The sequence below is a fragment of the Hipposideros armiger genome, unplaced genomic scaffold (assembly GCF_001890085.2).
Source record: "Hipposideros armiger isolate ML-2016 unplaced genomic scaffold, ASM189008v1 scaffold_199, whole genome shotgun sequence".
NCBI classification, from domain to species: domain Eukaryota; kingdom Metazoa; phylum Chordata; class Mammalia; order Chiroptera; family Hipposideridae; genus Hipposideros; species Hipposideros armiger.
In genome coordinates, this window is record NW_017731549.1 from 2,367,196 (window position 1) to 2,381,426 (window position 14,231).

General features: G+C 36.7%; 1 protein-coding gene across 1 annotated transcript in view; it reads left to right on the plus strand.

Moving 5' to 3' along the window:
- Positions 1–14,231, plus strand: part of NAV3 (neuron navigator 3) — an 819,162-nt gene that overhangs the window by 712,261 nt on the left and 92,670 nt on the right. Inside the window, exons 15-18 of the mRNA XM_019653202.1 lie at positions 5,001–5,133; positions 5,785–6,055; positions 6,957–7,665; positions 9,716–10,204. Of these exons, the coding sequence (XP_019508747.1) occupies positions 5,001–5,133; positions 5,785–6,055; positions 6,957–7,665; positions 9,716–10,204 (1,602 nt within the window). The remainder of the gene's footprint in view (positions 1–5,000; positions 5,134–5,784; positions 6,056–6,956; positions 7,666–9,715; positions 10,205–14,231) is intronic.

Genomic DNA, 14,231 nt, shown 5'->3' on the forward strand with positions numbered 1-14,231 from the left:
GCTGGTGTTTCCCTGAGACCATGCCCCATCCAGCTTGCAGGCCCACCCAGGCTGTTTCCAGTGGCTTCTCTATACAAATGTCCCATCTTAGCTTATGTTGTGGACTTTACTAAGATCTCTCAAAGGTTCACAAAACCCAAACAAGCAGCATCTAGCCCGAGTGTGCCCCATATCTTGATAAGCAGCCTCAAGCCCTGCACTAGTGGCAGCCAGCCTCAGTTCACAGCATAGTGTGCCCCAGGAACCTCCAAGACCCACAAGTGGACTTGTGCACAAAGATCACTTTGTAGCACATACCACATGGCACCAGGCAGGGCACAGGGAGCAACTGACCTTGGCCTGCAGCAGAGGCACTCTGAAGAGCCTCTAGAATCAACACCACCAGTGGCCAACTTCAGGCCACACCAGAGCACCACCCAACCACCTCCACAAAAGACACACTCAGAGGGAAGACTGGGCAGGCACCAGAGCCCTGATAGAGCAAATCCTGAGCTGTATGGTCAGCCCCTGCACAACAGCTATTCCACGGTAATCATGGTCAGTCCTCACACCCAATCAGCCTGATGGTCAATCCCACATACTGACGTGGAAACAGCAGTCAAGGCTCAACTGCAACAGGAAAGAACATACAACCCATAGATGTGACAGACCTGGAGAACCTGGCTCAGGTGACCATGGAGACTGTGCCATTGGGCCCCACAGTACACCTATTACATAAGGCCACTATACTAAGACTGGCAGACATAGCAGCTCTACGTAATACACAGAAGCCAAAATGGGGAGACAAAGAATCATGTCCCAAATGAAAGAACAGAACAAAGCTACAAAAACAGATCTAACATGAAGACAAGCAATCTACTGGATGCAGAGTTCTAAACAGTGGTTATAAGGATGCTCAGTGATCTCAATGAGAACTTCAACAAAGAGGTAGGAAACATAACAAAAAGTCAGTCAGAAATGAAGAAGACAACTGAAATAAAATATTATATTAGAGGATTCAGCAATAGATTAGATGAAGCAAAGGGTCCAGTCAGATTTGGAAGATAAAGTAGCAGAAAATGCCTACTCTGAACAGCAAAAAGAAAAAAATAATCCAAAAAAATGGAGATATTTAAGGGGTCTCTGGGACAACATCAAGTGTGCCAACATTGGGATCACAGGGGTACCAGAAGGAGAAGAGAGCAAGCAAGGAATTGAAAACCTATTTTAAAGAATATGACAGAAAACTTCCCTAACCTGGCAAAGGAAATAGACATACAAGCTTAGGAAGCTCAGAGAGTCCCAAACAAGATGAATCCAAAGAGGCCCACACCAAGACACATCATAATTAAAATGCCAAAGTTTAAAGACAAAGAGAGAATCTTAAAAGCGGCAAAAGAAAAGAAGTCAGTTACCTACAAGGGAGTCCCCGTAAGACTGTCAGCTGACTTCTCAACAAAGACTTTGCAAGCCAGAAGGGAGTGGCAGGAAATATTCCAAGTGGTGTAAAGCAAGGACCAACAACCAAGATTACTCTACCCAGAAAAGCTTATCACTTGAAGTCAAAGTACAGATTATGAGCCTGCCAGATAAGAAAGTACTAAAGAAGTTCTCAACCTCCAAAGGGACTTCTAGAAGGAGCAGGAGGAGGAGAAGGAGGAGGAGGGGAAGGTGAAGAGGAAGGAGAAGAAGAAAATATAAAAAATATTAATAATAAAATGGCAATAACTACATACCTATCAATGATTACTTTAAATGTAAATGGATTAAATGCTCCAATCAAAAGACATTGGGTGACTAAATGGATAAGAAAACAAGACAAGAAAACATATGCTGCCTATAGGAGACTCACTTCTGATCAAAGGACACACACAGACTGAAAGTAAAGGGATGAAAAAGATACTTTAAAAAAATTGAAAAAAAAAAAGCAAGGGTAGAAATACTTACACAAGACAAAATAGACTTTAAAACGAGACATAGAAGGATCCAGTAATCCCACGTCTTTATTTATCTGAAGAAACCCAAAATACTACTTCAAGAAGACATGTGCATCCATATGTTCACTGCAGCATTGTACAATATGTATTATGGATATTACTCAGCCATAAAAAAAAAAGGGAATGAAATCTTGCCATCTGCAACAACATGGATTGGCCCAGAGGATATTGTGCCGAGTGGACCAAGTCAGACAGAGAAAGATGAATGCCATATGATTTCACTTATATGTGAAATCTAAAGAACAAAATAAATGAACAAACAAAACAGAAACAAATTTATAGATAGAGAACATTTTGATGGTTGCCAGATGGGAGGGGGTTTGAGGGTGGGTGAAAAAAAAGGAAAGGGATTAAGAAGTACAAATTGGTTGTTACAAGTTGTTATGGGGATATAAAGTACAGTATAGGGAATATAGTTAATAATATTGTAATAACTATGTATACTGTAAGATAGGTACTAGATTTATTGGGGTGATCACTTCATAAGTTAAATAAATGTCTAATCACTATGTTTTACACCTGAAACTAATATAATATTGTATGTCAACTGTAACTAAAAAATAAAAAATTATATATTTTTAAAAAGAATAAAATGTAGCTTAGTGAGAGAATAAAGGTAACATTTATATTTTATGACAGAGGAATTCATATAAATAACTGAAAGGGAGAAGAACTTTTACAGAGAAATGATGTATTCTAGACAGAGTGAATTTGAGATGTTGACAGGACATCCTCGAGACACTGTCCAGTATAAGACTGGAAATGCTGATTTTGTAGTCAGGGAAGAAGTGTGGCTTAGAGGTGTGAATTTCAGTGTCATGATCTTAGAGGTGATATTGAAGTTGTGGCAGACTAGTAAATTTCCAAGGAAAAGTATCTAAGGTGAGTTAAGATGAACTCCCGAATATTGATGAAATCAAAGGAATCCAAAGAAAAGGAAAAAGTAAAGGATTCTGAGAACTCCAGTGAATTTGACAAAGAGCCTTTAAAGGCTCGTCATTGGTGTATTTCAAGAGAGAAGGGGTGAGAAAATTGGAGGCAATGGATTATCGTGCTTTGGAACATAATTCCTGGGTTCAATTTCCAGCTCCATCATGGGATCTTGGGCATGTCATTTAACCTACCTGAACCTCATTATCTTTATAATACCTGTCTCAAAGGTTTGTTTGAGGATTAGATATTATTAGAAGAGTAGCACACATAGCAAACATTCCATTCATGGATGTCATTGACCTTTGTAAAAGCAATTTTAGTAAAGTATTAAGAGGAAGATCTTGGAGTCCAGAGGAAGAAGAGAGGAGTAACATTATGCCTTTGAAATTTGAAGAAAAAAATTTTTTGGATAAAAGTAAACTTCCAAGTAGCCCTGAGAAATCACCTGAGGTTAGATAACTTGAACTTTCTTTTCATTTTCCAAAATGAGAATGGAGAAAAAATATATTTAATTACAGATATGGAAGACTATTACAGTGTCAAGGACTAGAACATAATACTGGTTAGACTATCATTTCTATGATCCTTTTTTCTCCAGTATCTTTGGATTCTGGATCATTTGGTAAAAAGTTCAATGGAGTAAAATACACAAGAAGTCTTAAAATTAGATAACAGAAAGTAGCTATATACTAAATATGAAAATTAGGTATCAGTAGACCTTGGAGTACTGAAAGTATAGAAGATTGAGTTCAAAAAGAGAGATTGCAGAATCTCAGATCTTAGAAGTAAAGCAGTTTCATATGTGATCTCAATGCATCACTATTCTTTTGAATTTATGAGGTGACTCATAAAGTATACATACCAGAGTGGGAAAAGTGTTAGTTCACCGTTCCTTTGTGGTTCACTTTTGCTTTCATTATCGATATTCTCTTCTTCAACATGTGGATTATTTGCAGGAGGTTTTATAAGCCACTTATCCATTTTATGACACTCAGCTTTTGTCTATATCTAATATCTGTATCCAGTGTGCATGCATTCATTTAATAGAGCATGGGTAAGCAGCAATACATCACCGTAGACTGGTAACCAGCCAGTCAATGGTAGAACTGTGGTCTGCCACTTTGCATTGGTGGAGCTCCTATTCTCACTGTCCTGCAGGCTATCCTGTTCATCCTACATGACTATTGCATCACCTGACTAAGTGGGAGTGCCCATGTTAGCTTGTGCATGAATATTAATGTAGCATATTGTATTAACCCTTCTTTAGGTCAAAACCAAATATATTGAGAATTTCAGACTTTTTTATACCCCAGTGGATTTCCTGTATGCCCCCTGGGGTGGATACATTCCATTTTGGAATCTACTGCTTTTGTAAAGAGATCTTAGAAGAGTCTTACGGAGGACACTGATGTGGCCAGATGGGAATTTTTGATCATTCACCCAAGTTTAGCAGGCGAGGCTGTATTAAGAAAGACCAAAGGCAGGAAGGGCAGATAAGAGGTTATTATTTGTTGGCCAGGCTGGAAATTGTGAGGTGTGACAGGAGGGATGATATGATAGAATGAATCTCAATGGTCAAGATTTGGTGAGTGATTGGAAGTATTAATAGCTATTGAGGTAGGAAAAAGAATGAAGGGTGACTTTTTGGTTCCTGACTAAAGCACAGTTTTTGTGTTTGTCTTGTTTTGTTTTGTTTTCTTTTTAAAAATATATTTAGAACAAAGGGTGAATACTTAAGTGCTGTGTAACTCCTGGTTACTTTTTCAGGAAAACAGAAAAAGTCATTGGTATCACTCTTCTTTCCTGATATCATGCAATATTTGTGGCAGCATTTCCATTCATTCTATAAGCATTCCCCTGCAGCCCGGATCTGCGCTCGACACTGATTCTTTGCAAATATCAGATAAAGTTATTCTCAGGTCTACATTCAATCCTTATTATTTTCCCGAAGTGGAAAGGGAATAATTTTTCATCATAAGGTTAATAGAAAGGATTGTCTTCTCAAAACACGATAAATGTTCCATGGAAATGAGGTGACTTGCATTGTGTCTCTTGTGTGGCGCTCACTGCTGCTGCATGTCTTGTCTTCAGCTGGGATGACAGCAGCTCGGTGAGCAGTGGTCTCAGTGACACCCTGGATAACATCAGCACTGACGACTTGAACACCACATCCTCAGTGAGCTCGTACTCCAACATCACAGTCCCTGCCAGGAAGACCACTCAGGTGAGACTCACCCTCTATCTTTTTCCAGTGCTTCCGCCAGTTTTCTTCCCAAATTATTTTATGTTTGATGTAAATATAGCACAACTGCTTAATCTGAGATAATTGCATAAATTGAAGCAGCTTGTGATATATATATTTTTCTATTGAATGCAATCTAACCCAGAAAGACTTGTGTTGCCATGTCTCTCTTTATCATATTGATATATTTGTTTAAAACCTAAGCTATTTTACTACTCTGATTTTGAATAGTTCTTGATTAATTTTATGTTTATCTCTGAAATAAATTCCTGGATCCCTTGAGGATGGTAAATCAAGAATAGATATTAGATAATTAAGTTTTATTTTGTCTTATTTTTCCTGTTAAATTTGACGTAGAAAATTCCTTCCCCTCTGGAGTGTTTAATTGGGGTTTTCTGCACATATTTATTCTGACATTCTCTAAAATGTACAAGTGAGAATTATGTGGCTAAAATTAACAAAACCTAAATGAAGACATAGATAAAAATAGAGGAGTCTTTGGAATTCTTTTGAAAAATAAATCAGTGCTTTTTTTTTTTAATCATTCAACTGAAAATACATTCCAGTGCCTTATTCTCACTTCATAGATTTTATTTTTCTGCACAAAGTTTTTCTCTGTTATTTTCTTCATAGCTGAAGACAGACTCAGAGAAACGTTCTACAACAGATGAGACATGGGATAGTACTGAGGAGCTGAAAAAAGCAGAAGAGGACTTTGACAGCCATGGGGATGGTGGCGGCAAGTGGAAGGGTGTTCCCTCGGGACTTCCTGAAGACCCCGAGAAGGCAGGGCAAAAAGCTGCCCTGTCTGTTTCACAGACAGGTTCCTGGAGAAGAGGCATGTCTGCCCAGGGAGGAGCGCCATCTAGGCAGAAAGCTGGAACAAGTGCCCTCAAGACTCCTGGTAGGCTGGTCACTTGGGCAGAAGTGTTTTCATTTATTGTCTCCATTTGATCTTTGTTCTCTTTCATAATAGCTTTCTTTTTTATTAAATCATATTCCTCTTCCTAGAGTTCAATGCTTTTTTATATGTAAATTTCACATACTTTACAATAGAAATCAACATAAATATATCAATCTAGGCATTCTCTAGCAAGCACTGGCAGAAATGGGGGCGATTGAATGTCTTTATTTTGTCACAGTCATTCCTGATCATGTGGAAATAAAATAAGGCTGCTTAATAAAAATAAGATTGCTTTCGTTCTGACTTCCTTATGAAAGTTTGGAATATTTATGTGAAGTATGCCACAATCTTTCACTACCAACTCCAAGAGTCGAGATCAGTCACACTAATCTAGTGGGTTAGAAGGCTGTAGATTTGAAACATCATTTGTATTAGACTTAGTGAAAGAATTCTGCCAAATTGTACTATCCTTTTTTTCTGAAGATTGTCTTCCTAACTTTTAAGTGATGCTTAATTTTAAATAGTGCCCCCTGCAGTACTGATATAACAGACTACTCCAAAAATAATCATTTCACAGATATTCAAATGAATTATTGTTCTAGCATTCTGCTTGATAAGATTACATGCTATCTATATAAAGGAAGAGTTACAACATATAAAATAATAATAAATAGCACAATTATGTTTTCATTTATCTCCTTGTTCTCCCATCACATTTCTCTAACAGTTGTATTTTTGTAGCATTTTACTCAATATATTAGTGTGCACGCCTATTTAGATCTAAAACAATAAATAGGTTGAAGTAATATAAAGATGTATCCACATTTGGCACAGTGTTTAAAGAAATATTATGAAATCAAAATGTGCAGGCAAATAAATTTGTGAATTTCTCATTAATTAGGGAAAACTGATGATGCCAAAGCTTCTGAGAAAGGGAAAACTCCCCTGAAAGGGTCGTCGTTACAGAGGTCTCCCTCAGATGCAGGAAAGAGCAGTGGAGATGAGGGGAAAAAGCCCCCCTCAGGCATCGGAAGGTCGACTGCCACTGGGTCTTTTGGATTTAAGAAGCCAAGTGGAGTAGGGTCATCTACTATGATCACAAGCAGTGGAGCAACCATAGCAAGTGGCTCAGCAACGCTGGGGAAAATCCCCAAATCTGCCGCCATTGGTGGGAAGTCCAACGCAGGGAGAAAAACCAGTTTGGACGGTTCGCAGAATCAGGATGACGTTGTGCTGCATGTTAGCTCCAAGACTTCCCTACAATACCGAAGCCTGCCCCGCCCTTCGAAATCCAGCACCAGTGGCATCCCTGGCCGAGGCGGCCACAGATCCAGTACCAGCAGTATTGATTCCAATGTCAGCAGCAAGTCAGCTGGTGCCACCACCTCGAAACTGAGAGAACCCACTAAAATTGGGTCAGGGCGCTCGAGCCCTGTCACTGTCAACCAGACAGACAAAGAAAAGGAAAAAGTAGCAGTCTCAGATTCAGAGAGTGTTTCTTTGTCAGGTTCCCCCAAATCCAGCCCCACCTCTGCCAGTGCCTGTGGAACACAAGGGCTCAGGCAGCCAGGATCCAAGTATCCTGACATCGCCTCACCGACATTTCGAAGGTAAGAATGCATAAAATGATGCTGGCACAATACAAAATGCTGTATCTTAGGATATTTACATATGTGTTCTATAGCCTATTTATTATGTGTATATATTATATACATTATATGTATATATGTGTATTATATACATATATGATAGACTATATGTCTTCTAAGATACATATAAGAATCTTTTATTCAGTTTCTGAGTACAATGAGTTTTTTAGAAACTGATCGTATATCTAGCTAACAAAAAAAAAATGAAACTCATTTGGAGAAATGCTCAGATTTTTCAGTTTCACTATTGTACCATTAGTAACACAAACAGCATTTGTAAGAGGCTTAAAAGCAGATGGCAATACCTAGGGATAGTGAAAAAAATAAAGTAATAGCTTGTACATGTCTATTGATTTACATCTCTTCTTTCCATAATGAAAAACAAAACAAAACAAAATGTATCTTCATTACTACTGGCATTTATTTCCAATGTTCATTCTCTTTCTGACTCTTAATGAGTTGATGATCCTGAAGGTAGATGAAGTTGTGTTCCTTGTAACAGATTACATTGCCCAGATTTGTACAGTTCCGTATCTTGACCTATTTACGAAAATCAAGGTACAATATGGTTGACAGAATTTGAAAACAATAGGATGGTTGGTGCAGGATAACAACTCAGCAATGGGCTAGGATTCCTAACTCTTCATCAGCTTTCTTTGACATGACTCTGGTAAGAAGCATGGCTTGGTTCCTGCACTGAGACTGTCTTTGGTATTGAATATGTGAAGTTCTGCTCTAAGCTATTACTGTTTTTAAATAACAGTATGTCTTAAGTGACAGGAAATTACATACAGTTCAAGACTTGGGACAAATAGCTAAACCTCTCTGGGTCTGTTTCCTCATTTGTGAAATGATAAGAGTATGATTTATAGTCCATTACATGTTAAGTATTTTTAATGTTTGTCTTTATTATACTGACTAAACAAAGAACCTTGATTTCTGGGAAAGAAAGGGTCTTAAAACATTTATTTTTATATTCCAAGCAATCTCAAATGCAAAATTGTTTTTAAAACCTAGAGGGTGTATTCCTCAGTAGAAATACTAATCCTGAAGAGCTGGGTTTTTGAAATGTTGATTCTCAGTGGAAAGAATAAACTATGGCTTGTAGTGAGAGTAGATATTTCTGTCGCTTAAGCCAGTAGTGCCCTCCAGTGGCCCATTACCTATGAAACAATTTCTCATATTCGTCATCAAATATTTCACTATAGGAAATATGGATTTTATTGCAACTTACTTAGTAATCATTATACCATTACTTCATATCAGTTTATTTCCATATTTACATAAATTTGATTATATCATCTTCATTTACAAAACTAAAATGTTTTCTGAACTAAGCTCCAACACCTAACTTAGCACCAACTATGCTTCAAATCACGAACAGAAATATGTATTTGAACAGCACTGGCAACTAGCATAAAACGCTTGGCCTTTCTTGGGGGAAATACAGACAAACTGACGTTGCTGGTAGTGTCCGATATTATTTCTAACCAACTATCTCTGTCTGACAGTCACTCAGGCCACCAGATATGCAACATAACGTCCAAAACCTTGCCTTAAGCAATCCTTTTAAATTTTGAACCAAATGTGAAAATGAAAAAATATACATATATGTTTGTTATATACCGAATGCGTAGAAGTTGTTTCATTATAATGGTTCTGTAAATAGGTAACAGCAAGTTCAGTCAAACTCCTTCATTTTTGTGAAAGATTCTCATGATTACCTAAATTAAGAAAGCCAGGGATTGTCATGCTTGGTTTACTTTTTATTTGCCCACTTCCCCCAGCCCCTGGGAGGTAACCCAGTATCGACTTACCCTGATGGTGTTAAGAGAGATTTTTAGCAGTAGATTAAAAAGTTCAAGCTTATAAAGTTCATTAACATAGAGGCAGGAAGTGCTTGGTAGCTGGGTACACCAAAGCACACTTGGCTCTGTGTACTGAACCCTAAATATTAATGTGGATATTAGTTTCTTGGAACAACTGAAGTTGTTATTTGTTTTTCTTTTAGGTTGTTTGGTGCCAAGGCAGGTGGCAAATCTGCCTCTGCACCTAATACTGAGGGTGTGAAATCCTCCTCAGTAATGCCCAGTCCTAGTACCACATTAGCACGCCAAGGCAGTCTGGAGTCACCGTCGTCTGGTACGGGCAGCATGGGCAGCGCTGGTGGGCTAAGTGGCAGCAGCAGCCCTCTCTTCAATAAACCCTCAGACTTAACTACAGATGTTATAAGCTTAAGTCACTCGTTGGCTTCCAGCCCAGCATCGGTTCACTCTTTCACATCAGGTGGTCTCGTGTGGGCTGCCAATCTGAGCAGTTCCTCTGCTGGCAGCAAGGACACTCCGAGTTACCAGTCCATGACTAGCCTCCATACGAGCTCGGAGTCCATTGACCTCCCCCTCAGCCATCATGGCTCCCTGTCTGGACTGACCACAGGCACTCACGAGGTTCAGAGCCTGCTCATGAGAACGGGTAGTGTGAGATCTACTCTCTCAGAAAGGTGAGCTTTCCTGGAGGCACTGATGAAGCCCCCACCCCCTTCTTCCCACACGGTGCCTATCCCCTCCCCCATTAAATCCCCTCCATTTCAGTGCGATTTTCAAAGGGACATAACGTTGATGAGACTGGGCCCTTTATTTGCTCCTATTACCAAGTTTGCAGGAGAAAAAAAATCATTAAAGAGGATAAATGGATAATTAAGTTTCTCAATATGAGTGTATATATATATATATATATCTCCATTCATCCGATAGGCAATTTGAGTAAAATTCAAAGCATGCATTTATGTATTGAATGATGTTTTCTTGAGTCATTTTAATAATTTGGCTTAAGCTCCAGGACAACACAGCTCTTTATGATAATTTAAGCATTTTTAAAGACCGAATTTAAATGGATTCTACAATTATGCTCTGAGCAATATGTTAATTTGCTTTATTAGCACTTCTATGGAAAAATAGCATATGAATCACTGGGGAAGCCTAACTGAATTGGAAAAAAAATCAATTATCTGATATGAATTCTTAGAGAAAATTATACTAACACCAGTGGCATTTTTAATAGGCTTCTTGGAAATGTATTACATTACATGGATTTCCCATTGGTTTAATGAGCTATTATTTTTTTCGTTCAAAATGAAAAACATAATGAGACCTTATTTACCTAATATACTTACCAAAAAGCATCAGTGTTGACCAAAATGGCTCTAGCTTCTCTCCCCTCGAAATTCCTTTCTCAGATATTTTAGCACTGACTCTTCCTCTCAGGAACATGTCTTAAAACTGGCACTTTTTTTCCTAATGAAATTAATGCCATTTGTTTCTTGGCACACCTAAATCTTTCAAAAACAGCCTTGGCCACATACCTTAATTGTATTACTTGGGAAAGCACTACTAGTCACTGAAAATACTTGATAGCTTTCACTAAACTTTTGTTCAGTCTATTATTGATGCTGATATATTGCCTTTTTCCAGACTTCCGGCCTTACTCCCAAAATAATTTTTTTAAAACATCAACTGAAGCCCTTACCTAGACTCTCATTCCAGTGTATCAGTTGTCCCTTAATCTAAGAGTTTCCACTGCTCTTCCCTGTTGCTCTTGCCTTTGCGAAATGCAAATCAGAGCACCATATTGCTGCCATCCTACCTTACTTCCCACTCCCCTAAAAATGGTACATGGGCAGCCATCCAAATGAAACTTGCTCTTGATAAAAAAATTTTAAAGCTAACTGTAGCAATGATGCTTGATAGTGCTTACAGTGGACTGCTAATTTCAAAATATGTTTTTCCTCATAGAAAAAGAAAACAAAAAACAAAACAAAAAAAACTGTGCCAAGAGAAACAAGACAAACAGCTGGGTGACAGAAACTAAAATGCAGGCACTTGCATCCATTTCCCTTCTGGTTTTGTCATTATAGGCAGCATATATAAATATCAGCTGCATATACAAAAACACTGATATAAATACTGTTTCATTTCATTTTTGATCTAAGAAATTAGGCTTCCTACAGCATTTTAGATTTGAGTTTCAGCACTTTCAAGGTGAATGGGTATCTTCATATGTCATTTTCAAAACTTCTAACAAACCAATTATATTGAAAATATGTTAACAACCTATAGTTTTAATGCATGTATCTTAGATATGTGTCCTGATATGTGAGGAATCCAAGTAGCATTTTTACAACAAAACCAAGCACACTGCTAATAGGCTATTCTTTATTAACCAAAATCACCCTCCAAAATAGTGATTAATTTTTAATCATAAACATGACTGCAACAAGTTGACCATTTAACCAACAACAAATTTCTTTGGCATCCAGATTAAAAACTCAAGTAACTGTTGTAGCTAGGTAACCCACAAATCATATCAGATGATAAACTGATAGTTTTAGCAAATATAACATAAATGCAATGTTGATATTTTACTTGATTTATATTGCAGCAGAAATCAATCAATATACATTTTCAGTATATTGATTGGCAAATATATGGTTATTATTCTCCTTAAGCAAATCTTTTTTTTTTTAATTGTTGTTCAGTCTTTGAAATAGGCCAGTTTAACAGATTGGAATGTTCTAATATTAAAAATAGCCAGATAAACAATTTTTCTAAAATTCCACTTTAAATAGCTAATTTTGAATAAGTGAATGTTTTGCCTTTGATTCTTAGCAAAATGTATTGATGAATATGAAACCGCCAAAAAGTAAAATACCTTTATATGATACAAGTATTAATTTGTTCCTCCCACTAAATTACTGCATTGAAATAATTTTTTATATAAAAAGTTGTATTTTTTTCTTTCTTGGGAACAAAATTGAAAGCAATAGCAGTTCATTCTAATCCTTTAAAGTGTATTCAAGAATGTTTATGACATATTGAAGAGAAAATTAGATCCTATCTGAGAACCTGGCTTAATTATAATTAAGCAGTCAGCAGAATGTAGGGAATGCTAAGGAAACCAAAGAGCCATACCTGAACGAAACTGTGCTAAAATGTAAATATTTAACATAAAGTAATTATAGAGATGTCATAGGTAACCAAGGAAATCATGAACTTACTTGGTTATCTACAATTTCAGAATACTTTATTGATATTCATATCCTAGTGCTATTAAGTCAAGAGTTTGTCATAAAGATTTTAGTTTGTGTTGAAATTCCTCATCATCAAACTATCATAAAATATAATGAAACAATAAGTACATGAATAAACAAATAATAAAATAAGCTCATTAACAAGTTTCCCTCTAGTTGCTCTAGATCATTGGTGACCCTTGGGCCATAACTAGTTCACATTTCTTTTGTTTGTTTGTTTTGTGACCTAACCAAACTTTAAAAATAATTTAAGTAGTAACTAACTTCAGAAGGTTCTGGCTTATCTTTAAATGTCAGATCTGGTAACTCCATTTCCACTGTCCTGCACAGCATCTATTGGCCCGAGACAAACAGCAACTGTCATCTTCAGACTTGACCAAAATGCCCCCTTCACTCATTTCCACTCCTTGCCTGACCCTGGCAGGCATGTGAGTTTATGGCATTTCAGGGTTTGTGGAAAGTGTCTACAGTATAAAATCAATAATATACAGATTCAAAAAATATTTCTACTTAAAAAGTTCTAACTTATATTGGTAAATTTAAATTAAGTTTTTCTGATTTTTCTTTCATTAAATTGTCTGCATCATATAAATCTATTTTTAAATAATTAATAACATTGGCAAAACAATATCAATTTTCAATTTCCTCTGCAAATTAAACTTTAATAAATTTTCACACATGAAAGTGATACTCTTTAAAATGACTTATAACCATATTAATGCTTTAGCACAATGTAGTTCATATTTAAAGTTTCCTCATATTTGTTCAGTGTGAGTCCTTTCTGTTTGTTTATCCACATGACTAAAAAAAAGAAATTTTTCTATAGTCAAGATATATAGTAGAACTGGCCTCTATAGAATATAGTAATTACCTTATATGGGCATTCCCAATAAATAAAATTAAAGTAGTACCTTCTTTGAATGCTTTTTACTGCAGTGCTAAATAATGGAGTATACACAGAAGAAAACATTTTAGCTTTGATTTTGAGTGATTAAATTTCAAGTCAATGTGTTTGCATTCATGTTATATCATCCCCATTGCGCATACCCGGTGTATTTAATTTTGATCATTTGAGGTTTTAATACAAGAGCTATAATTCTGCAAATTTAAATTAATTTTATTCCTTGGTTGTCCACATGCCAGAGAGTATAATGTAAATGCCTAGACTTGTCCCACTTAGTTGTTGAAACCCTCTTTCTCTATTTTTACAGAGGCCATTTCTCATTTTTGCCAGACACGTTCTTTCATCCCTTTCTACAAGCAACTGAGAATTCTTTATAGAGAGACTGATAAAACTTATAGCCTGTTAAATACCTAATTTATAATTTCCAAAGATGGAATAGTTTAATTTCTTTCAAATAGTTAAATAAATGATGGCAGAAACACTTCAAGCAGATATTTATTATATATGACTTTTCTTCTCTTACATGTAAATGAGAAT